Source organism: Vigna angularis, chromosome 2 (genome assembly GCF_016808095.1).
Source record: "Vigna angularis cultivar LongXiaoDou No.4 chromosome 2, ASM1680809v1, whole genome shotgun sequence".
NCBI lineage: Eukaryota > Viridiplantae > Streptophyta > Magnoliopsida > Fabales > Fabaceae > Vigna > Vigna angularis.
The window spans coordinates 50,365,864-50,389,792 of NC_068971.1; the positions used below are offsets into that span (position 1 = coordinate 50,365,864).

Consider the following 23,929-nt stretch of genomic DNA (forward strand, 5'->3'; position numbering starts at 1 on the left):
AAGCATTAGTTGGATGTTGATCATAGAAAAGGTTGGATAAGAAGAAATAATGGGGATTGGAAGAAGGGCAGAAAAGTAATTTGGAAGGGTTGAGAACATGGGAATGGTGACAAGTGAGTGTTTTGGGATGACATGGCACGTTAGGCCAACCTTGACAAGTACCCCACCACCTCCCACCAACCGCGCGTGAGCTGTCACAACGTGCATTCTTCCCTTTCTTTCATAAACAACTTTTATTTCTATATATTCTTACAATTATATTCTAACATTGTAATAACAAAATAATCTTACTAAATGTAAGAATAAAATATAAATACATAACTTTTTACTCGTTCAAAAACTAAAATAAAGATTAGAACCTTAGTTTGGAGTCTTTTAGAGAAGGGATGTGTTTCCCTTCAATCTAATGAAAACATACAACGTTTAATTATTTCAAATGATATAACAATGCTATTCAATTCAATTTGGATCATTCAGGTTTCATTAAGCATATGAATTCTCTTTAAAACAATAATCACCTTCTAATAGTTTATTGTTTTTCTTTATTTGAATTGATGTTAGCTTTTTTTTTTAAACTAAAGACAATTCAATTAACCCACTTCTTTCTGTGTAAAAATTCTTTCTTTGACCCTGTCCAAGATTTATAGTGTTGACTTTTTCATTCTTAATCTTTGTAAGAACGGTAAGTTTCTTGTTTCTGTTGTAATGGGACGAGGACAACGCATGTGATGTTGTTATCTCTGTCAAACGTTTATTCCGTTCTTCGTTTTGTGTGACCAATCGGTGTATGGAGTGATCTGCAGAATACACTCCTACATTCAAATCAGAATATTTCTCCCTAGGTTTAATGTAATTCAATGATAAGTCAAAAGTGAGTTTACCTCAACATTAAACTTTTTTTTGTAGAGTTTATAAGAATATGATAAATTAATTTATCTCTTAATAATCATTAATACAAACCTTAACTACTAACCGTTGTCACATTAATTACACTTTAACTCCGCTTAATTGTTGTTGGGACCAAGCGGTTGTGAGACTATTTTCTGACCGTCGGTCATTTCAAGCCAATATATCATCGTACCCAATCGGCCGACTATAAGTCCATAGTAACATTTCTTGAAAAAATTATAATCTTCTAGTATCACTTCATCATACCACGTAACATCGCTTCTTGCAAAATCATATTTACGTTCTTTCTATGTTAGCAATTTCGTGTGTAGAACAAAGAAGGATGACATTGTTAAATCCTATGTGACTTTTGATTTCATGGATGCGTTAACGAGTTTGAAGAACTTAACTTGTCTTGATTTGTTATTTTTGATAAGTTGGTATTTTGTGTTGTGGAGGAAGAGATTCATTTGACGCGTCATCATCAATGACGACAAAATGATCAAAATTGGATTAAATAGTAGTCACTAAAATCCTTTCTTTGAGAGCACCAAAATATCACCCTAAATATTAATCAATTACTTTTTTTTTTCCTTATCTTCGAAATTGTTAGAAGTAAATGTTAATATTAAAATTTGTGATACTGTTTTCATAACTTTTGTACTCTTTATTCAGATTTTGGAGCAAAAGACAAGTAACCATCGAATGACATCTTCTTAGCCGGCCTTCATGTGATGGTGTCGTGATTATGCATTTGGTGGGGTCACACGTCCAAGTAAATACTGATCAATACAACATACAAATAATACTGTAAAAAAATAATCAGTTCATATATTTAAATTATAATACTTCGAATTCAATATTAAATTAATTTATAGAATGTATTAAATTAGTGCATGTTTGATTATATTAAACTTTAAGTTTTCTTTCCCTATGAGAATTTGGCTGGAGGTGGTACGTTGCTTTCTAGACAAGAACAAATCTAGCCACCTTCTTGTAGAGTTACACTTATATCCTGTCTAAGAAAGGAATGTCATAACAATATTTATTAAAAACTATGGTAAAAAATATAAAGGAAATATAGTAAAACACGATGGTAATATCTTTCATAGACGTATTAGAAAAAATTATTTAATATTCTAAATGCACCGCTTAGTTTTTAAAAGTTTATACGATTTTTTTTGGGTATTTATCACATTACTCATTTCATAATATTTATGTTGTATTATGTTCTTAACTCCATTAAACCCTGCGAGCCATTTGTGTGAGCGGAGCGTGCGCTCTACGCGCAAACGTGTCACTATGGTTTGCATTGGCTCCGACAGGTGGACCTCCATTCATTGAATCTCCAGGCAGCATCCACGTGCCCTAATACTTGGACTCATTTTATGATAATGTTATTTTTTTTAATTATTATTATTATTATATTAAAAGAAAAGAGGAGAGGAAAAAAGGGTGTTGTTGATTAGGTGAAGTTACTTTGATAGTTAACCATGAAAGTAACAACTGTAGTGACAACATTCCTTATAGATCTGATTGGACTGTGAAATATTTGACCAGGTGATAGACAACAGTCACCAAATCCATTAAACACTGGAAGACAGAATGGCCTACTTTGAACAGAAAACAGAATAATAATCTTCACCTAATTAACTTAATCAATTTGATGATTAATTAAACAGCCAAATCCCACTCGTTGATATGCCAGAACTTAACTTCTGGATAATGAAATGGTGAATGCATTATCATTAAAACCATCATGTTTTTTTCATGAAGGCCATGTCCACATTATTTCTCTCATTATATAATTGAAACCACCACAATTGAATTTGTCCAAAAATCTGTATCCATTTTAATAACATCGAAAGGATTTTCGGTGTGTCTTCTCAAATAATTTTGCAATTACTGAAGGCCAAAAAGAGAGTGTAGCTGTGAGAGATTTTCACTGTACATAAAATGAGAGAAAGAGAGACAGAAAGAGACAAGAGGCAATGATGACTAAAAGAACAGCATATAGCCACCCATATGCATACCCCCAACACATTCAGAGACCCTAATTAGAGCTACTGACTCCAGTTCAGACCATCTTACATTGTCCACGTCAAAATGCTTGAGCAATAGTTGAAAGCAAACAAAAAGGAGTCAAAAACCGAGTCATATGTTTTTCACTGTAAAACCAGAATAGATATGCAGTGAATAATTCTTACCATTCAAATTAACCTAAAATGAATCCACCTTACTAATTCAGGAGTTTTGCTCCCATTAAAATGTTACGTGTATTTAATATTCATTGTTCTCATTTTTGTTTATAATAGTCAAGTGTTTTCACATGATAATGTTTTCTTCTTTTTATTTTTTATCTTTTGGAGTTTTCAGTATTTCTCCAAATTCTACAAACAATTGTCAGTATAATTGCATTTGGTATGTCGAATGAAGTGATGTATCAGTTTAAGATGACAAAATCTTGATCTTTTTAGATTATGGTAGAAGAATAAAGAGATAGAATATGGTGTGTTCTTATCCACAAGCTCAATGAGATGATGAGTCATTAATACCATGGCCAAGTTTAGAGATTGAGCGAGGATGAATAAATTTGAGAAGTTTGCAAATTTTCTTTTTCTATTTTCCTTTGGCTTTCTTACTTTGGCCTCCTGTTTTAAAGTCACTAGTATAAAAATAACGTATAACATCACGCGTTCAAGGTTAAATCTCTGGATAGCTGTTAAAAATGACGGATGACAATTTTGTAAATAAATGCACTTATTAGACGTCGTTTAGAATTATAATTTGACGTCAATTTGTTATATTGGATAAATTTTGCAAAAATGCTTGGCGCGAAGGTGAAAATGTATTTATGTATGACGTCGAATTCCCTATAATTAGACGTCAAAAGGATATAAAACGTCGAATACCCCAGCGTTAGACGTTAAAAGGTTAGTGAATTCAATAAAAATTTGAGCGGAAGATTGAAAATTCATTCCCTTTATCTTAGCGCGCGATACCCTCTTCTCTACTCAAACTTTTCTGGAATTAAGTTTGACGACCATCACATGTAAATCTTTATTTCATTTGTTACAAATGCATGTTAATTAACTACTCTATGTATGATTTTCTATGTATGATTTTCGTTAGTTTTGACCAATTATTTTCCTGTTCTTGTCCTTCACAGGTGCATTCTGCTTTCTCTATCACTGGTGATAACACTTTATTTCGACGACTTTTGAAAGTTAATTTTAGTTTTGAAGAACTTATTTGTTGAACTTGTTTGTTGTTGTTGTTTGGTTGAACTTGTTTCTTATTGTTGTTGTTTATTGTTGATACTACACTACATGTTCATAGTTATGCTTTATAAAATACCAAAAACAAAAATTTGTTGTTTTTGAGGTTTCGTAGAATTGTAGAAAAGAATCACAATTAATTAAAAAAACAAAAAAAATTGATTAACGTCGAATGTTGACAAAATTCGACATTAATTTACTTTACTGTGAACCTCAAATTGTTCTATGTTCGACGATGTCGACCTCGATGTGAAAGGCCGAAAAACAACTAGGTATTTTTGTACCACTGATTTAAATTGCAAAGATTTAGAATTTAATTGCTTTATCCCTTTTCTATTTGTAGACTGTATATCACACTGTGATTCATAGCTAAAACATTCATAGGAGAGACAAAAATAAAACTCAGATAGTGATATCTTTTACATTAGGCAAGTCATCACAATCCTTTGAACCCTAATTTTTAAGCATGTCAAGCACACTTGAAAAGCTCCCTCCACCAACTCCATTATCAAGTCTCATCAGTTCATGTTAAACTTGATATGAATTGTCCTACCCATAATGCTGCATTCATTACTATTAAACAAATGCTGGTTTGGCTCAATTTTACATGTCACCAAGTCTGAACTCCAGAGAATTGCCAAGTTAATGTTTTCCTCCATAGCTTACAAATACAAACATGGAAAAACGAAACTAAGTCATGAACATTTTTACAGTAAAATAGCCCCTCACTAAGCTTTTCAAAAGAAGTTAATTTCACCACAAAGTGGGAGAACAATCATAAATTTCCAGTTTTTCTCAACACACTGATAGTGCCTCCCTAAATCCAATGCTAAAATCAGTGCCACCCTTTATCCTGTTTATACCTAAATCTGCATTGCCTTTCATCATCATAGCCACGAATTCATCGTAGTCTATTCGGCCATCCTGAAAGGGTAAAACATGAACATATATAACCACGTCATAAAAGATTAATTAAATTTAGAATACCTTTACAGCATAAATTTAGTTTAACATATATAAAGAATTATGTAGGCTACTCATGACGTAACAGCAAAGAAAGCAATGTTTGGAGTGTTAGTTTGTTTACTTTTCATTCAACTGGCAGAAAAACTAGTGTTTCAATTTTATCAGAGGGAACACCAAGTCACCAACCCCTTTGGTTCTTTTACTTACTGGTTGGTTCTTAGGCAGATTTGAGGAGATCCATCAATATTTAATCTACACTTAGTCCATCAGATAAGGGTTACACCTCCTTAGAATCTCAAGCACACTATTCTTTAAGAATTATGATTTCTCTTTATCAGATACCAAACATTATATTACATTACTGTAAAACGTACTCACTTTATTCTGATCAGCTTCTTGGATCATTTCCTCAAAGCATACATTCTCAATACCAAATTCTTCACAGGCTTTTTGAAGCTCATCTTGAGTGATGTAGCCGCTTCCACTTCTATCAAAAAATGAAAAAGCTGCAACTAAATGATCTTCTCTGTGAACTTTGTTTAAATGCAATGTTGCAGCTATGAATTCTCTATAGTCAATTGTGCCACTATTATCAACATCTGCCTGCAATCAGAAACAATATTGGGAGATGGATTATAACAACGTGCTACTAAAAAAGATTGCTATTCACTGTTTTACTTTTCCCTACTTGCATAAGAATGTTTCACTAAGTCATACTCAAAGAGCTTTCCCGTGTAAGATTAATTATAATGAATGGAAGGAGAAAACTTAATCATAATCTAAGCCAACTTAAAAGCATATGAAATCCTACAGGATTACTTCTTTAGTTGTACTTAATAATGAGTCCTAACTCCTAAATCGATAAGAATCCTACTGTACTATGAGGAGAAATTGTTTGGCCAAACAAGAAAAAAAGGACAAAAATATAGGTTTATTTCGTGGTATTAAGGAAATTGTAAGATAATTCTGTACTAATACTTACAGCTTGCATTAGGTCCAAAATTTCTGGTTCACTGAGATTATTACCAAGCATTTTTAATCCAGCCTTGAGCTTTACTAAAGTAATTTGACCACTGTTGTCTGTGTCTATCATCTTAAACGCTACTTTCAGTTCAGAAATTTCTTCTTCTGAGAGGTTCTCTGCAATAACCTGTAGAGAGCAACATGGAAAATAGTATGAAAACACGACTTGAAAATTTCAAATAGAAGTTTGTTGATATATTCTACTTTGCTAATAGAATTTATGGTGCAGAGTTATACGCTAGAAAGATTTCTTACTCTAAGAGCCATTTTCTTTAGCTTGTTCATTACAGAAAACTGCTTCAGGCGACTCAAAACTGCAGAATCAAGAAGCTTGTCCGGAGCAACTCCATCGACTTGAATCCAAGGGTGACCTGCAAAGAATAAGCATGTTGTCATGTACAAAGTTGTAACATAACTTCAACTCCATTGATCTTATGACAATGACAATTAGTACTCACTAGTCAGAAAGTCTGATATAATGCCTAATATTTTGTCCAAAATCTAAGAAACTCCTTCTTAGAAATGTGTTTGATAAAATTAGAAAGACGTGATAGTACAGTAACCAGTGACGAAAAATCATGCATTGATTTTTTAAAAGATTTTCACTGTAACTTTGTATGCGATCAAAGAAAGCAATAAAAGAATAATAACAAGTCCATGCTAAAGAAAACATGATAGTATAATATGATGCCTAATGTGGTATTGAAATGTGATTTACTAACATCTAAGTGGAATATTGGGACAGAAACTTACGAAGAACTTCATGTGCTGTTATCCGTTTTCTAGGATCTCTAACAAGCATCTTCCTGACCAAGTCTCTAGCACTTTCAGAGATATTCGGCCAAGGATCTGAAGTAAAATCAAGATCACCATGCAAAACTTCTTCAAATATCTCTTGCTCAGATTCTATTATCATGGAAAATTAATTTTAGAATCAGCAGAAACTTTAACAAAATACAAAATTAAGCAAAACGATTGAATCACTGAAGGGCTAGAAATCTTAATGAAGGACTCTTACCACCCCAAAATGGAGGTTTTCCACATAAAAGAATGTATATGATCACACCTGCACTCCACACATCAGCTTCTGGACCATAATGCCTTCGTAGAACTTCAGGTGCGATATAATAAGGACTTCCAACCACCTCCCTAAAAGTTTCCTCTGTAACTGAACAATGTCAGCGAAAAGCAATCATAGAAATCATGTAATTAGAATATTGCAGAAAAGTTTTAGTTTTTTCAACTAATTCTATTGTATTAGGGGAAGCATGAAGGAGCATGCTCTATCTCATATCAAACTATCTGGTGGATTGATTTTAATGGGAAGCAAATTAATTAGAGTTTAGTTATCATGAAGAATTGTAAACTTTAGATACATTATCGCTGACAAAAAAAGACAGGTAAGGTTTATAGATACATTATCGCTGACAAAAAAAGACAGGTAAGTTTTTATTTTACTGATTTCTACAATATCACAGTATTCTTAAACACCATTTTATTAAGCTCTTGCCTTAATATTAAAGTCTTAGAGTTATACTTTTATAATTTTTTAAACCAATTTTCATGGAAGGGACAAAGGAAGGAAACGAACATTTCATCCAAACCTGGTTTGAAGAAAACAGACATTCCAAAATCTATGGCTTTAAGTGTGGACTCTTCATTCCCATCAACAAAAAGAAAATTCTCAGGTTTAAGATCACGATGCATCACCCCGAGGGAGTGGCAACCTTCTATAATAGTAACTATAGTCCTTGCAAGTTCAGCTGCTTTTCTCTCTGTGTAATGCCCCCTTTCCACAATCCTATCAAAAAGTTCACCCCCTTCACATAACTCCATCACAACATGAACTGCAACACCATCCTCAAAAGCCCCTTTAATCGATATCACATTAGGACACCCCTCCAAGTGATGCATTATCTCAATCTCCCTCCTCACATCTTCCACGTCTTCATCTATCAGCAGTTTCACTTTTGGAATGGACTTGCAAGCATACTTTTTCCCAGTTGCTTTCTCAGTACACAGGAATGTTGTTCCATATTGTCCCTTTCCAAGCTCTTCTCCCAAATTATAGTACTCCTTAAAGTGACCACTTTTTCTCTTCAAAATTGATTCTTCTCGAAGCCCTATTGCTACCCTCTTGACTTTACGGGGTATTTTTTTAATTGCAGGCTCCGAAGGCATGTTAATAATCTCTTTGTTAATTTTCACCACTCGTGGAGGCTTTTCCTGAACATTCTCTGGAGCATTTGTGTCTTTAGTTTTAGTCACAAGTGAAGTTGGATCAGAAATTTCTGTGACCACCGTTTGATGATGATGATGATGAGGCCACACCAATGAACTGGAAAAAACACAGGAAAACAGTGTATAATCCGAGATTTTTGACCCGACACAATTGTTTCCCATCTTGCACTTGCTACTTCCTGTCTGTGACTTGTAAGAAGCAAGAAGCAAGTGAAGCCCAAAATCACATTCGGTTTTCTGCACCAACCCCACAATAGCCTAAAGCCAGCATGTGAACATGGAAAGAAAAATCAGTGGAAATTTGAAGAAGAAGAAGGTGAATGATTCGCATCAATGAATCAAACCTTATATGGATACAAAAGTGAACGAGAAAAATGTAAAGGGATGATTGTGAAGGCGTGAAAGTGGAAATTTTCAAAGGAGTGGAAAGTGTAAACTGGAAGAAAAAAATTAGCCGCGTGACAGAGAAAGTTTTGATGTCGTATAGATGGAAAAGACAGTGTATAATGTATAGACAGTGGAAATGATCCATTCATGACGACTAAGGAGAAAGAACATTTCATAGTTGCTTTTTAAATACGAAAAAAATTATGCTTCTAAATTTTCTTTCTCTTCTCTTAGATAGTTGAAAAATGCGTTATATACACACTCAACACTTTCAGGAATGGAGTGATTAGGTAGGACAAAAAGGAAGAACAATGGAGGGAAAGACAATTCTTTATTTGTTTAGGCTGTGTAAATAGAGAATGTTCCAAATGTTCGAGCAAAAACGCGTGTGGCCAAATCCAATGGTAGTAAAGGAATGCCACCTGTCCACTGGACGGTCCAGATTTCTTTATTCAAGAATGCTGGCTACATATTCTTGTAGTGTTTTAATAAAAATATTTTATATAATTAAAATTTATAAGAAATTATATTATAATGAAAGATTGTGTAAATATTATTTTATGTTAAACCTAATATAAATAATTGGGTTCAATTTCTATAGATGGAAAATGTATTGAAATAAGGATATTAAAAATGATAAATTAAAATACCTAGAGATTGGAAAATTACATAAAAAAAAAAAAAAAACTTCTAGAGGTATTCTGACTAATAGGGGTGCTTCACGGGAAGGCTCCAATCCTCCGGCCATAGCCGGTAATCTTGTCTTTTAATGTGTGCTTCTTCTTCTTCTTTTCATTTAAGTCAATATTATTTGGAGAAATTGGAGTTATTTTATCAGAAGTTATGCTAAAACATTAATTTTTTTTCCTAATCTTAAAATAAATGTTTAATTTTTTCTAAAAATATCACATTAACTAAAGTTTAAATGAAATTTTAAAATTTTAAAATATAAAAATCAAATCATTTTTAAAGTGTAAATTAAAAAAATATTTAAAAATAAATTAAGAGAGTAAGTTTTATTCTATTGAAACATGAGATAAGTAAGTAATTATTAAAAACATGAAAAAAATGTGATTGTATGTTTAAAAATGATAAGATATGTGAGTGTCATTTCACTAAAACGCATAAAAGAGATATTTATTTTAAAATTAAAAAGATTTTACCATTTAACATAACCGGAAGAAAAAATAATTCCTCTTTATTATTTTAAGTGTCTTTTTTTGTTTGTTTGTACAGATAAGTTTAGAAGCTTATAGACACGTAGTATTTTATTAAGAGATAATAACTATGTAATTAGCTGGACTGGAATTTTAATACAAAACATTATATGCTATAAAGCATGATTACAATAATCACCCTTGTGTAATAATACGTTTAAGTTTTCATTCTTAAAAATGGGATAACTTTTGAATATATTTTTCAAAGTCTTTCTTGCTTGGTATCAAAAGACTTTTAAATTCTGATGTCAAAATATTTTTTCATGGGTTATTCAACTAGAGAATGTTTTTATTTTTCTTAATTTTCTGTTTATGGGTTTTAATTTCCTTAATTAAATTGATTTTTCTTTACATAACATTAAACACTCAATATTTTCATTTTACTACTGTTAAAAGTGTTTTATGAATTGAATTATTTTTTTAATATTTTAGTATAAAATTTTAATTGCCTATACTTGTTATTTCAATATTTTTATGATCAATGTATAAAATCGTCTTTGTTAATTAAATCTTCCCGTTTTAATTTATAAGTTTCAGAATTTTAACATTTCTTTATAGTCATAACATATGTGTAATAGTTATCAGTTGTTAAAAAAATGTAAAACATTTACTTGGTCCTCATTGTTCAATTTGATGAATTCAAAATAGTAGTGATAGAGAGTTTGAAAAATCCATCTGATCTACTTGTGCAAGTGACCCATTCAGCATTAGTAAGTAGAGTAGACTTCATATATTTAATTTGGTGATTAAATCAACATTGAAAACAAATAATGAACTCATAGTTGAATACTTCCATTTCTAGAAACAGTGGCTTAAAAAAGTAGCAGTTTGATTAACAGATAAAAAGATAAAGGAAGAGGATTTCGCAAGAATAATGAACAGTTTAATTTGATTAACAGAAAAAGAAAAAGGTTAATGAACAATTTTTTTACAAGAAAGAGGATAAATTGGTGCCGCACTAACTTCCATTAAATTTTGTTATGGTCTTAGTCTACGGAGTTCTAGTTCTACTCTTCGTCTTCAAGACACAAAAATGGCGTCAATGATGTGATGAAAGCAAAGCCACTACCACTTCTGAGGGATCGATCGTGCTGCACGAGTCAATGAAATCAAATAATGTGTTTGAATTACATCAAATTTAATCTCGAAAATATTTTAGTGTGAACTATTTTTTAATGAAAAATACATAATAAGTTAATTACGTTGGGAAATATTTAACTTAAATTGATTTTAAAGCAATGAATATCATTTAGATAACAATCATATAGATTACTTTAAAATATATAACTATAGAATAGAATGATTTAAATTGGCACGGTAACATATATAGTCCACCTTTTGGTCAATAACTCGTTTCCCCATTCAAATCAAACAGAACCTTACGACATTTAAGTATGTATCTAATTGGAAAGTTATTCTTTAATTACTAATTTTATTTTAATAATCATAACTTTGTCTAAAACTGGATTTGTTTTTGTTTCGGTCGAATTGATTCGAGGGTCAATCGTCCTTTCTTGTTATGTTCTCTTTTGATCTTCAATTCTCTCCGAGAATGCGATCCATTCTAATGGGTTGTTGACCTGCATAAGGCACTTCGACGCTCAAGTCAGATATGTTTCATAAAAAGGTCTATATTTTATTAGGATATAAAAGAATCATTGTATCTTACATCAGAAGTTGTATTATTTATAGAGTTGGTGGCAGTCAAGTCTATTAATTAGTTATCAGTATATTTTTAGGGCATCAAACCCAATAATCAATAATTAATTTGTAAAGCATAAGGTAATGTGACCTATTAATACCTGATAATTGTCCATGAATGACCATTAACTTTGATCGGTATATTTCATATAGTACATAAGTCCCCCAAGCCCAATAATCAATAATTAATTAGGGCATTCTGTTAAGTAGTTGACTGATAAGAGTTCTTTTTTGAACTTCCTGCGTTGAGCGGGGATTTCTAAAGCCCTTTTTCGGACTTTCCCCGAACGGCTTGAGGCAGGAGTTATTTTTCTAACTTCGTGGGTTGAGCAGGGATTTCTGAAGTCATTTTTCTACTCCCCCGAGCGGGAGGCAAGAGTCATTTTTCTGACTTCCTGCGTTGAGCGGGGATTTCTGAAGTCATTTTTCTGACTTCCCCCGGGCGGTCTTGTGGTAGGAGTCATTTTTCTGACTTCCTGCGTTGAGCGAGGATTTCTGAAGTCATTTTTCTGACTTCCCCCAAGCGGTCTTGAGGCAGGAGTCATTTTTCTGACTTCCTGCATTGAGCGGGGATTTCTGAAGTCATTTTTCTAACTTCCCCCGAGCGGTCTTGAGGCAAGAGTCATTTTTCTAACTTCCTGCCTTGAGCGGGGATTTCTAAGGTAGGTCATTTTTCTAAGTTCCCCCGAGCGGCTTGAGGCAGGAGTCATTGCGTTGAGCAGGGATTTCTGAAGTCATTTTTCTGGCTTCTCCCGAGCGGCCATTAACCTGACACACTTTAAGGTAGGTCTGAACTTTTCTGGACATGATATTTTATAATTTATAATTTAAAATTAAGAGTTGGTAGCACCTGATCCAATGGAGATCTAAACCTTCTGCACATAATATTTTATAATTTATAATTTAAAACTAAGACGATAGAACTTGACAAGGTTGAACGCAGCTCTGAACCATCCTTGCTAATATTTTATAATTTAAAATTAAGAGTTGGTAGAACCTGACCAAGTTGAGGTCTGAACCTTCTTGCATATAATATTTTATAATTTATAATTTTAAAACTAAGAGTCGGTAGAACCTGACAAGGTTGAACGCGCATTTCTGAACATCCTGTGCATAATATTTTATAATTTATAATTTAAAATTAAGAGTCGGTAGAACCTGGTCAAACCATCATGTGCATATTATTTTATAATTTATAAATTATGAAGAAAAGAAGGTTAAACGTAGGACTGAACTTTCCTGTGGAGGATATTTTTACTCACAAAAACATGAGTTAAGCAAATATATTATAATTTATAAATTATAATGAAAAGTGGAACTTAGGACCGAACTTTCTTTAAAATTCTCAAAACAAAAGACAAAACCTGGTGTTGATCCGAAGTAGCGATGTCGAGACCGAGCGCACGGCTCTTCATGGTGGGCGCCAAGATGTTTCGGTTGAATTGGTCCGAGAAGACACTCTAATGCTTAAGTCAAATATGTTTCATAAAGAGATTTATATGTTATTAGGATAGCAAAGGATCACTGTACCTGACATCAGTTGTATTATTTATAGAGTTTGTGACGATCAAGTCTATTGATTAGTTATGAGTATATTTTTAGGGAATCAAACTCAATAATCAATAATTAATACCGTATATTTGTAAAGCGTAAGATAATCTGAACTATTAATACCTGATAATTACCCATAAATGACCATTAACTCGATCGATATATTTTATATAGTACAGTTTTCATTCGTATTGGCTATAATTGAGTGAAGGGGGATAAAAAATTGGTCATACGTTACATGTGTCACAGCTTAAAACAAAATAAAAGAAGTAAAACAGCTTCAAAGATGCAAAGAAAAATGTTATTACAGGACTTGGTTGTGGTCCAGATGTCGACGTTCAAAGTTTAAACATCTTGAGCGACAGAAACATAATCAGTATCTCCTGATTCCTTCTGCTGGGCTTTAGGATAAGCTTCTGGGCGACTTGCAACAGGGATCTCTCGCCTCACAGAGGGTGAAGACGACTCTGCATCGAAGATCCTTGAAGACTTACCAAAAACATCAAAAAAGTCATTCGTCATTTCTTCAGCTGATTCCAGGAAACGACCAAGACCATGGAAAAGGTTACGTTCCATTACTTCGATATCATTTCGTAGCCCTGGGAAGTCAAACACACCACGGTCTGATGAGCTAGATGGAACAGACCTTCCTTTAAGTACCTCGTCTGTTATATCCTCTTCGGTATACTCTTTGTTAGATTGCAATACTTCAACAGGCCTGCAAAGTGTGAAGGTAAAAATAAGATAAAAGTTTCGATCTCCTTTTGAAGAGACTTCGAGAGTAATATTCCCAAATAATACAATGCCCAAATAGTACAAACTGAAATAATTAAAGCATAAGCACTTCTGCTCCTCTGTGTGCTTGTGAGTGTGCAAACTCACCTAATATCTCTGGTTTATCGCATGATATAAAAACTATTCAATCTAATTTAAGCTTAAAAAGACTACAGAAACTAGATTTTAAAAACCAGTATGATCATTACATCGCATGTCTCACCCACCTACAACCCATTTACTATACAAAGCTATTTTCACCTGGTTTTGCATTAATGCAGATAGATGATAAGAAATAAGTCGGAGAGAAGTAGGATATGATGATGTGGGGCAAAGAATGGTCATTAGTATTATTTATATCGATTAAAGACAATACACTTCTTTCTTGGCAACGAAATAATAGCATTGCTGCTTCTTGGCTCTTCAAATCCATTTGAAACGATATCACATAAATTATGATATATTCACCCTCTACCGAATTATTTTTGGCGTGGAAGTGAGATTCCAAGTACAAAATGGTCCACGAATTTTTCAATTAAAGTGTGCACTGGTGAATCTCGAACAGTGAATTCTCTATGTGAGCTAGTGCTCTCAGCATTTTGCAAAATTTAGTCTCAATCAGAGGGGGTAGGTGAATACAAAACCTGCCCACTCATGCTACTGTGGACGTATTCAACCTTGGCTGAAATATACTCATATGGAGTATGTCATGAAATTCTTGATGGGTTTGAATGACTCTATTCCACATATCAGAGGCCAATCATCTTCAAGGATCCTATTTTACCCATCACGAGGTTTTTTCACTTGTAGTGCAAGATGAGAGACAACACGAGAAGTTTTCGCAACCGCAATCTTAGATACACATCACTGCGAAAGCATCAAATAGTTTGAATAGATTTTCTATAAGCCGATTATAAGCCCAAGAATGTCCCCGCGCATTTATCACCACGTGAGTAATCTACCTATCAAAACCCCTTTCCTGATTCACGGTTTTCACTTTCAAAGCAAAGCTCTTCCTAACACCTAATCAATCATAATTCCTACGTCGTTACATCTGAGACTATAGTAAAAAATCATTAAAAAAAATATTCATGATAAGTGACCAAGAGGATGACAGAAAAGAGTATTACTTTCCGATGCAATTCCTGAGAAGCTCTTCTGTTTTCTCGCACTTTCTGACGAACTTTCCAGATTCGACCTCCTCTGTTCTGCATTGAGATTTGACGACCCTCGTGGTGGAGCACCCTTCCGACGAGATATCGCGTCGAAGATCGTCGCTGTTGTCATCGCTCCAAACCCACCCCATTTTCGTGTTTGCAGCTTGAGCACCAAGATTCCCTTTCTTTATGGTTTGCCTTTGCAACTTGTTCCCCAAGACTCCGGTTTCGAACGCTGCGTTTTGGGTTCTGCCTGCTTTCATTGTATCATAACCTATATTTATAAATACTCCTCCCAAAACTATTCCACTTTTTCTATAAATATATTACTTTTTGTTCGTCGTAGCTGTAAATATTGAAGCAGTTTACTTACAGGTAAAATTAAAATAAAAAAAACAATATTTCAGTGAATTAAATACATCAAACAGTTTCAAGAAAAATACAGATTAAAATTGCCATTATTTTGAGACATTTTATCAAAGAAAGTAATAAATCATAAATTAAAAATTAACTAATTAATTAAATTACTTTATTATCGGTTTTTGAAATTTTAGTCCTGAATTATATTAATCTTTTATATTTTATAACATTAGTATTTATAGTAGTTATATATGTTTTTCGCAAATGTTAACTGCTTACTTAGATTATTTTTAAAAGTAAAAATAATTTTTCGTTAGAATACATAAAAAAGTTTTTATTATGATTTTTAATACATTCTTCCATATTTTTCTTGAAAATGTTCCTCTCATAAACTAGTTAACAAGATTAAATGTTAGTACGTAGTATCTTAAAATTAAAGTAATATTTTTTATTTTCGATCCTTATATATATATATATATATATATATATATATATATATATATTATAAACTATTTTCTTCCTTAACACCCAGATGTCATTAAACACATTTATTTTTTTTTCTCAGTTAAATGACAGAAACTCATCTGTACTTTTTTTTCTTCCATTATTTTGGTCAGTTTCCTTGACAAATAATGAGACAGTTGATACAAATAAAATGTCAATTATTTAAATAAAACGTTAATACAATATTCCAATGATATTTTTAAAATTTTAAAATATCAAATATAGTATAGTTATAAATTACACTTTTATAAGACTTTTTATTGAGTAGAAGCAACAAATCATAGTCGGCTTTGTACTTTTCTTTACCTAATTGATCAGAGATTTTGTTACATAAATATAGAATAGTTCATAAATCGATTTAGTTCGATATAAGTTATAAAATTTGAGCTGGAAGGTTAAATGTTAAAATAAAACATTACATTGTATATTTTTGAATGTGATTTTGAAAAACAAAACCAAACTTACGGCAAGTATATTTTTATTTTAAAAAATTCATTTTCATCTCTATTTAAAAAAAATAATACAATTTTTAGTCTTTTGAATAAAGAAAAAAAGTTTCAGCTTTTGAACTAAATTAATTTGGACATTTTTTAAAAAGTACAGTAGTGGAAACTTATTGGTTTAAACAAATTCGAGACTGAAACTAAAATGTGAAGACCATAAATAAAACATAAGATAAGGCCAATAAAAGAGTAATTCACAAAAATATATCGTTTAATTTATATACGAATATACATTTGTACTTTTAGATATGTCTGCCTAATCTCTAATTAACCATTCTTAACATTTCTAAATAAACTTAACTTTAGAGATTGATTGAGCAGCCTCAAGGGTAATTATTGGTGGACAAAATTAGTCCAACATATGTGACCATTATTCGGATAAATAAACATCAAACTTTTCTGCTTTTAGCTAACTCATAAAACAACAGTATCTATACCTTATCTCCCTTGTTGATTTTTTCATGTCCTCTGAACTTATATCTTGGACTGCATAATTGTTTAATTGCTTATTATCACTTATTGTCTGCTCCACTGTTGTCCCATTTTTCAAAGAATATGAATCAATCTGGTTCACTTCCACTGTTCTTGAAAGACTATGGTCTGGTGAAGCTGGTTCAACTTTCTTATGGTTAACTTCCTTCAAGTTTGGATTTGTTTCTGTCTGCCTTATGGAACCAAAAATAGTAAGCACATTGGTTAAATACATAGTCACGATAAACAAACCAATACAAAAATGATTTCCCTCTCAAAGTGTAAACTAGCATTAGATAACATTACTCAAATAACAGAAGTAACATAAATCACCTGAAGCTTTGTATCGCAGGTTCTTCTGAAGTTTCCTCTCGTATATTGCTGCTTGATTCTTTGACACCATCCTCGTCTTTCAAACATACTTGAATAGGTTTTGCAGAACTTGAGTCAACTGTGTCCACTTTTTCAGAGTTTGAAGTAGGCCTTCGGGAATGAAATCCATGTTCCTTAACCGTTGAAATAACCCTCTCTATTGTGTCTAGAGCCCTTCTCACATCTGAGCGTACATATCCATTCATCTTATCCTTCAGTACACTCCTTGCGTCATTTTTCTCAGTTGGAATCTCACTCACTTTGATCATTTCCTTCTCAATCTCAACAATCTCTTCATTATCTGCACCTTCAATCTCACCATTTCCCTCGCCATTGATCAGCACACTCAATGAATCACCTTCCTCGATTGGAACTTCAAGTACCTTGTTAACATCTTCCTCAACTCGTACAATCTCTTCACAACCTGCTTCTACATCTTCTTCACCACCTGCACGTTGGTTGCTCATATACTCACAGGATATATCTTTATCTTTTACCCCATTTTGCTCACTTTGAATAAGTTCTTCAGCTGGAACAAAGCTTGCATCTTGCTTAAGCTCTTCTCCAATTACCAAAGCTTCGCGTATTCGAACATACAATGGATCCTCCAAGGCCTTGCTGATGTCTTTATCTTTATCGTTGCCCAACATCGAAGCAACGGCCTAAAATGTAAACAATTCGAGAAATTGATGTAATACAAAATAACAAGTATGTTCTATATACATGAGCAAGCAGAAAATGGTAAATAAACTGGAACCAATCTTCTAACTAGCCATTGCAAATAAAGTGACAATAAGATCATGAGCAGGGTAAACCCTCCTAGATAACTCAGAAAATTTTAACAGTTCCCTTACAACACCAGTTAAAAAAACAAAATCAGAGAGTATTTATTTAATGAAAAGAAAAACATTCATCATTAAAAAAGCATAAATATACTATTTGGTTCTTCGTTTTTAAGAAATAAAAAGTGTTTTATAGAGTGTGTCAAACACTCCTTTAACAAGAGTTTCGGGGAGAATCATTAGCAAGATTCTGGTTAAATACACAATTAATGAATCCATATTAATGAACTATACTATTAATCATTTCAGAAGTTTTGTGAAATTACGCAAATTTTTCTGTTTCTTTAGAAGTATAAGAAGAAAAATTTTATAAACAATTAAAAGAGCCAGTGTAAGGTATAAAGAATATTAGTGTAATGCTTTTAAACAATTAACAGAATTAACATCGATATAAAAAAAGAAAGAGAAGTTTGTGTAATTTTGCAAAAAATTCATAAATAATTAGTGAAATTTATTCTATAATCTTTTCTCCTCTGATTTCTTTGGGATAAAAACTCTTTTTTATATTAAATAGTATTGAAAACAATAACCATAACAGTACAAATTTTATGAAGCTAATGTTCTGTTCTGTACAGAATTTAAAACATAATGATGCCTTACATTTTAACTATTCCTTTATATTTAGAAGAATTTGCCTACCGTATTAGAGGCCAGAAAATAGAAACGAAGTGAATATTGAATAATGAAACAAATAAATTTGAAAAGAATATACAACCTTCTGATAAAGTCTGAAACCACTGCCGATGAGCTGCCTTGAAATGAAATTTATGAGGGATGGAGGCACAAAATCCAGCTTTATATCCAAATTTCCTATTATCCTACAAAATTTGACACAATTTAAGCCTTGGAACCAAAATCCTTTTTCATTTTCCACCACATGTTGGAAGTTAAGCAATACAATTACTCTGTAAATTAAAGCCAGTTGAATTAGTCTAATAGTATTACAGTAATCATGATGACAAAGTCTAAAAACAATTATACCAAAACTCTTAGATTTCTCGGGTACCACCATAGCAATTCTTAGTGGATACCCTATTCAATACTTGTACTCGTGTTTGTGCAGGCTACTTCTAAGTTTTTAGTACTGAGTTAAAACTCACCGAAAATAACTTCTTTCTGATGTCACCTTTTGCATAGCATAGCCTCCCAGCAAATCAATTCTTACAACATCCTTTGCCTCAGGAATTGCATCCATGTTGAAATTGTCAATGCTCGTAGACTCAGAGACCTGAAAAGAAATTAAACATGCATTTCTCGAAGCTTGGATGATCTGACTTAGAACTAACTTTGTAGAGAAAAAGAAAGAAGGGCCAGGGGAGTACCGTATTCAAAAGAACAACTACTAAGTCATCTTGAAAGTACTCAAAAAGATAATAATGCACTATAGCTTCCCTTGTAGATAGGGGCCATGGAACCTTCATCCTTTCTTCCACAATCAGCAGCATTATAAGCATTCAAAAATCAAAGTTTTTATGTAGCATGGTCAGTGACACACACTACAATGTAAATTTACTAAATTGATGGAGCCAAGACAAACCTAACAAGTGAGATGTGTTCTCCAATCTGGACCCTCTGCAAACGTTCAGATACTAGAACTTTGAAACTGGGAATAGTAAACTGAGGCCACCTGGAAAAATTGAAATTGTGAAAAGGGTATATACCCCAACACAGAATCAAATAACTTCTATGCTATAAAAAAATAATGGATGCAAAGGCACGTATTGCAATATGATTTTCACCATTTCTTGTAGAGGAAGGACTCCCATGAAAGGCACAAAGCTGTTAATGTAACAAAGGTTAAATTTCTCATGTTAAGATCATAGCATGACCCTTGTTAAACTAATTAAAAGGGTTATTATGCTAAAAATTTAGGCTCATCGTTGCATAACTCACAGAGATCTAGAGGCCCATCCACATAACCTTCAACTAGCAATGTATGAAAGGGAGTTCCCTCTGGTCCTTCGCGATACATAACTCGAAAATCTTCAGTATCCTGTTTTAACTGTTTAAAAGCAACAAGTTGATCAGAATATGTAAATTCCTGATTTCTATGAAAAGAAGTCACCAATCAGGAAAAATAACTAAAATATAGGTATAGCATTTCACCTTAAATTTCATGTAATAAAAGTTTATATCAAATGTCAACATAAATTATGGAAGTAAAATTTCAAACCAGAGTACAAAGAAAAAGTTGAGCCTCTGTCATGTCAACAAGAAACAAAGGTTCAAGATATAAATCAACCGGGGATGATTTAAATAAGCAATTGAAAGGTGAAGAAAACATGACATCGATAGCTTACTTTCCAATCAGAGCGTGATGTGCTAGATCCTGCACTATTGTCTCCAGAAGCACTTCTCAACATGCTAAGAAAGTCATATATCTCCTTGGTTTTGGTTTCTACTAATTTCTCATTACATCCTGCAGAAACCAAATGAATAAACAAATAAAAGAAGATAAAACATAACTAGCTAAAATAATAACATCTGTCAGCTAGTACCTTTTCGGCAACATACTTCAAAGCGAACTAGGGAATGCTATTATTACCTTCAATTTCCACTTTTGAAGAAGAACGTTGGAGTTGACTTTTGACAAGGGTTTTGAGTATCTGTTCATCTGTCAGATCAGGTAAGGCAAGACTCTTGTCCAACCTCTCCCTGTACTGCACAATGTTTCCTTTTTTCACCATCTCTATATCTCTAAGGAAAGAAGAACCAGCCTTCTATCAGCAAGTCATGTGCTAAACAACCATTTATAATTATAAGATTCTAAACTGAACATTCTCCAAAATCATAGAAATCCAATTATGAGAGTAAAAAACACTATCTAGCCATTCATTCAGGTTAAGTTCAATTTCACATCTCATCGAAAACAGAACAAAATTAGCATACTGTAACAAGCAATCGGTCCCAGAAGATTTCTCCCACTAGCCCCACTAAATGTTAACAGAAGGAGAAAAAAAAGACCATAGGTGGATAACTCTAAGACACATTCATTTGAAGCTGTGAGTGTGGTCTAGCTACCAAGTTGCTCCAATAAAACTGAAAAATATTGGAAATTCTGAGACATTTCGCAGCAAAATTTAGATACACAGGTCCCCAAAAGAAACGGGTGACAAAATTTAATGAAACCACGTGTGTAGAGGTACTAATCATTTCCAGTTCATAGCTAGAACAGAGGCGTTAATATCAATCCAAGAAGGAAATTTTATTAAAAACAAACCCCACTTGCACTAAACATTCTGTTGATAAGCTGTGGTTTTTAATACAAAAAAAAAATCTGAAATTTGCATCGACCAAGAATCAGTGAATCTAACCACACAGAGAAGAGACAGAGTCGTTTCAGGTAAGAACACCCATGCGGTGGCCAGCAGACATTGGAAGAACCAAACCAGACCAGGCTTATAATATGAAGAAAACTTTACTTAATAACAATTATTCTTGCTTAATCTTCACATGATTATCACTATGCAATATTTTATCATATATAAATATTTATATACATATATATATATATATATATATGAAGAAATTATACATTTATTTTTATAAGTTACTGAAAAATAGGTTTTAAATACTTTTAATTCTACTATAGATATTAACCTTATTTAAATTTTTAATAAAATAATATTTATGTTTCTTAATGTTCATAGATACTAATCATTCTTCCTAAAAATGTTAATAAATGTTACTCACAATTTTTAATGTTTAATAAAATGATATTTAAAAATAAAGCAAAATGATAATTGTCTCTTTTATTTTATTTGAAACTAAAATTTAAATAAAAATTTATAAACAAAAACTAGATAGCTTAATTATTATATATTAAAAATATCATAAAAATTATATTTTTATTTAATTATAAATTGTCTTATAAAAATAAAATAAAATAATATTTTGGAGAAAAATTATTTTCAATGTAAAAAAATAACGGTACAGTATGTGATTAAATTGTTTAATTTGTTATTTTATTTATAACTAATTTAATGTAAATATAAATATGATAAAATACAGATTGTAGAATCATTAATATCATAAGATAGATTAATATATGAAAGTCCCCAACCATAACTCAGTGGGTCGTAGACTAATCCTTGATGCGATGTTGTATTTATTGTTAGTTGGATAAGAGTTATTTTCATAAGGTTTAAATGTTATTTAAAACAGACTTTCGAAAAGCATTTTTTTATAATTGATTCATTTAATTAGTTGTTAATAGAAATAATTTAAATTTTATAGTCTAAATTTTAATTATATAATTTTTATCTAAATTTTAGTAAATATATTTTTTGGATAAAATAAGATAATTTAATACAACTTATTGAAAGATTAAATATATTTTAATTCTTTTTCTAAATTAAAATATACATCTATTTCATCAGCATTTTATTTAAAATATTATTTCATGTTTGTTAAAAAAATGACTTGTTATATTTAAGTTAGAGATCAAACATAACTTTTTATAATAATTTAAGCATAAAAATATATTTAAATCTTCATTAAAAATACAAGGAAATAAATATTTATTAGAAAAATGAAGAAAGTATAAATTCATTTTAAGGTCTTGTCAAATTGAATGAACAAGTTGACCTACCAAGAAAGAACATGTTAAAAAATCTTAACCTGTTCCGTAAAAAAAATGTCAACCTTTTTTAATTTTATATTTTTAATTGATTAATTAATATTTCTAATAGAATAAATTAAAAAAATTTATTATTTTTATGGACTAAGTTATTCTATTATAATTAATAATTCATTTTAATTTTTTAGCGTTAATAATTTAAATATAGTACTTTAACATATTCAACATTTTAAATATATAATACAACCTTTAAAAAAACATTTTAATTTTTAATTTAAAGAAAAAACAAACTGAAACAACAGACTAAAACAAACTAACAATTTAAAAATTTGAATCCCACATTTTAAGTTTTAGTAACTGAGAAATTGATTGAGTCAAAACTGAAATTCGAGCTGAATTTATTTAGTATGATTGATATTTTAGGTTTATATAATTTAATGGAAAAGATTTTGGTGAAAGGTGTTGTACTAGATAGATTTAGAGAAAAGAAGCATGTTCATGTTTGTTGTTCGAAAATGCTCTTGTTTGTCTTATTAGGAAAAAAAGAATGGTAAATAAATAAGAAGAAGAAGAAGAAGAAAGTAAGGTGAATGTGATCCTGCAACCACAGCCAAGTACCAAAACAGAGAGAGTGAATGATTGTAGGACCAGACATCATAGTCAATGAATTGAGGTTAGGTTAGGTTGGTACAAGTTAATATGCTCAAATAAAATACACAATCCATAAATGAACATGTGTGTCATGGGTTATGGGCTATCCAAATTTTTCTCTTTAAATTTTTTAATATATATGTACGTTAAATTACGTTTTAATTTTTCATAATTTTATTTCAAAATTATTTCAAAATTTTCAATCAATTTCCATTACTCTAAATTATAGGGTCATCTTTTTTTTTTCTGTTTCTTGATGATGTTTTTTTATGAGATTGGGGAAGATAGATCACAGAGAGATTTGGAGAAGTCTCCAGAAGATGCCAGCATTGGAAAGTTAGCTTTCCTTCCCATCCTTTAAGACTTTTCTACTATTAAATTAATGTTTTTCAGATTTTGGTTTTTCTATTTATATTTTCATAATTTGATTCTCAATTTACTTTACAGGCATTTCTTCTTGTAAC

General features: G+C 31.6%; 3 protein-coding genes across 8 annotated transcripts; all 3 read right to left on the bottom strand.

Annotated features, from left to right (window-relative positions):
- Positions 1-4,562: 4,562 nt before the first annotated feature.
- Positions 4,563-8,896, bottom strand: LOC108327953 (calcium-dependent protein kinase 26). The gene is made up of 7 exons (XM_017561693.2): positions 7,760-8,896; positions 7,174-7,317; positions 6,909-7,061; positions 6,411-6,526; positions 6,115-6,282; positions 5,511-5,735; positions 4,563-5,090 (listed from the first exon to the last, which is right to left on the bottom strand). Exons 1-7 carry the CDS (start codon positions 8,556-8,558, stop codon positions 4,962-4,964), a joined length of 1,734 nt encoding a protein of 577 aa, XP_017417182.1. The 5' UTR covers positions 8,559-8,896; the 3' UTR covers positions 4,563-4,961.
- Positions 8,897-13,416: 4,520 nt separating this feature from the next.
- LOC108328024 (fra a 1-associated protein) lies at positions 13,417-15,461 on the bottom strand. Its single transcript, XM_017561798.2, has 2 exons — positions 15,157-15,461; positions 13,417-13,970 (listed from the first exon to the last, which is right to left on the bottom strand). Exons 1-2 carry the CDS (start codon positions 15,444-15,446, stop codon positions 13,598-13,600), a joined length of 663 nt encoding a protein of 220 aa, XP_017417287.2. The 5' UTR covers positions 15,447-15,461; the 3' UTR covers positions 13,417-13,597.
- A 1,282-nt stretch (positions 15,462-16,743) lies between these two features.
- LOC108326916 (uncharacterized) lies at positions 16,744-21,687 on the bottom strand. 6 transcript variants are annotated; one of them, XM_017560524.2, is made up of 11 exons: positions 21,550-21,687; positions 20,781-20,932; positions 20,536-20,654; positions 20,129-20,237; positions 19,975-20,014; positions 19,773-19,862; positions 19,558-19,657; positions 19,336-19,463; positions 18,951-19,053; positions 17,355-18,055; positions 16,744-17,215 (listed from the first exon to the last, which is right to left on the bottom strand). In XM_017560524.2, exons 2-11 carry the CDS (start codon positions 20,920-20,922, stop codon positions 16,960-16,962), a joined length of 1,788 nt encoding a protein of 595 aa, XP_017416013.1. In that variant the 5' UTR covers positions 20,923-20,932; positions 21,550-21,687; the 3' UTR covers positions 16,744-16,959. The 6 variants fall into 6 exon arrangements, with proteins under 6 accessions (XP_017416013.1, XP_052729106.1, XP_017416016.1 ...); XM_052873146.1 differs by lacking the exon at positions 21,550-21,687 and adding an exon at positions 21,214-21,457; XM_017560527.2 differs by lacking the exon at positions 21,550-21,687 and adding an exon at positions 21,200-21,457.
- Positions 21,688-23,929: the final 2,242 nt, after the last annotated feature.

Excerpts from the sequence above, each read along its gene's own strand:
- LOC108328024 (XM_017561798.2), bottom strand. The coding sequence starts at position 15,446 with ATGAAAGCAGGCAGAACCCAAAACGCAGCGTTCGAAACCGGAGTCTTG. Across the intron at positions 13,971-15,156 it reads CTCAGGAATTGCATCGGAAA|GCCTGTTGAAGTATTGCAAT; the intron begins GTAATACTCTTT and ends CACACTTTGCAG.
- LOC108326916 (XM_017560524.2), bottom strand. The coding sequence starts at position 20,922 with ATGGTGAAAAAAGGAAACATTGTGCAGTACAGGGAGAGGTTGGACAAG. Across the intron at positions 20,015-20,128 it reads GGATGGGCCTCTAGATCTCT|CTTTGTGCCTTTCATGGGAG; the intron begins GTGAGTTATGCA and ends TTACATTAACAG. Across the intron at positions 18,056-18,950 it reads GTTTCAGACTTTATCAGAAG|GCCGTTGCTTCGATGTTGGG; the intron begins GTTGTATATTCT and ends TTTACATTTTAG.
- LOC108327953 (XM_017561693.2), bottom strand. The coding sequence starts at position 8,558 with ATGGGAAACAATTGTGTCGGGTCAAAAATCTCGGATTATACACTGTTT. Across the intron at positions 6,283-6,410 it reads TAAAGAAAATGGCTCTTAGA|GTTATTGCAGAGAACCTCTC; the intron begins GTAAGAAATCTT and ends TGCTCTCTACAG. Across the intron at positions 5,736-6,114 it reads TTTTGGACCTAATGCAAGCT|GCAGATGTTGATAATAGTGG; the intron begins GTAAGTATTAGT and ends TTCTGATTGCAG.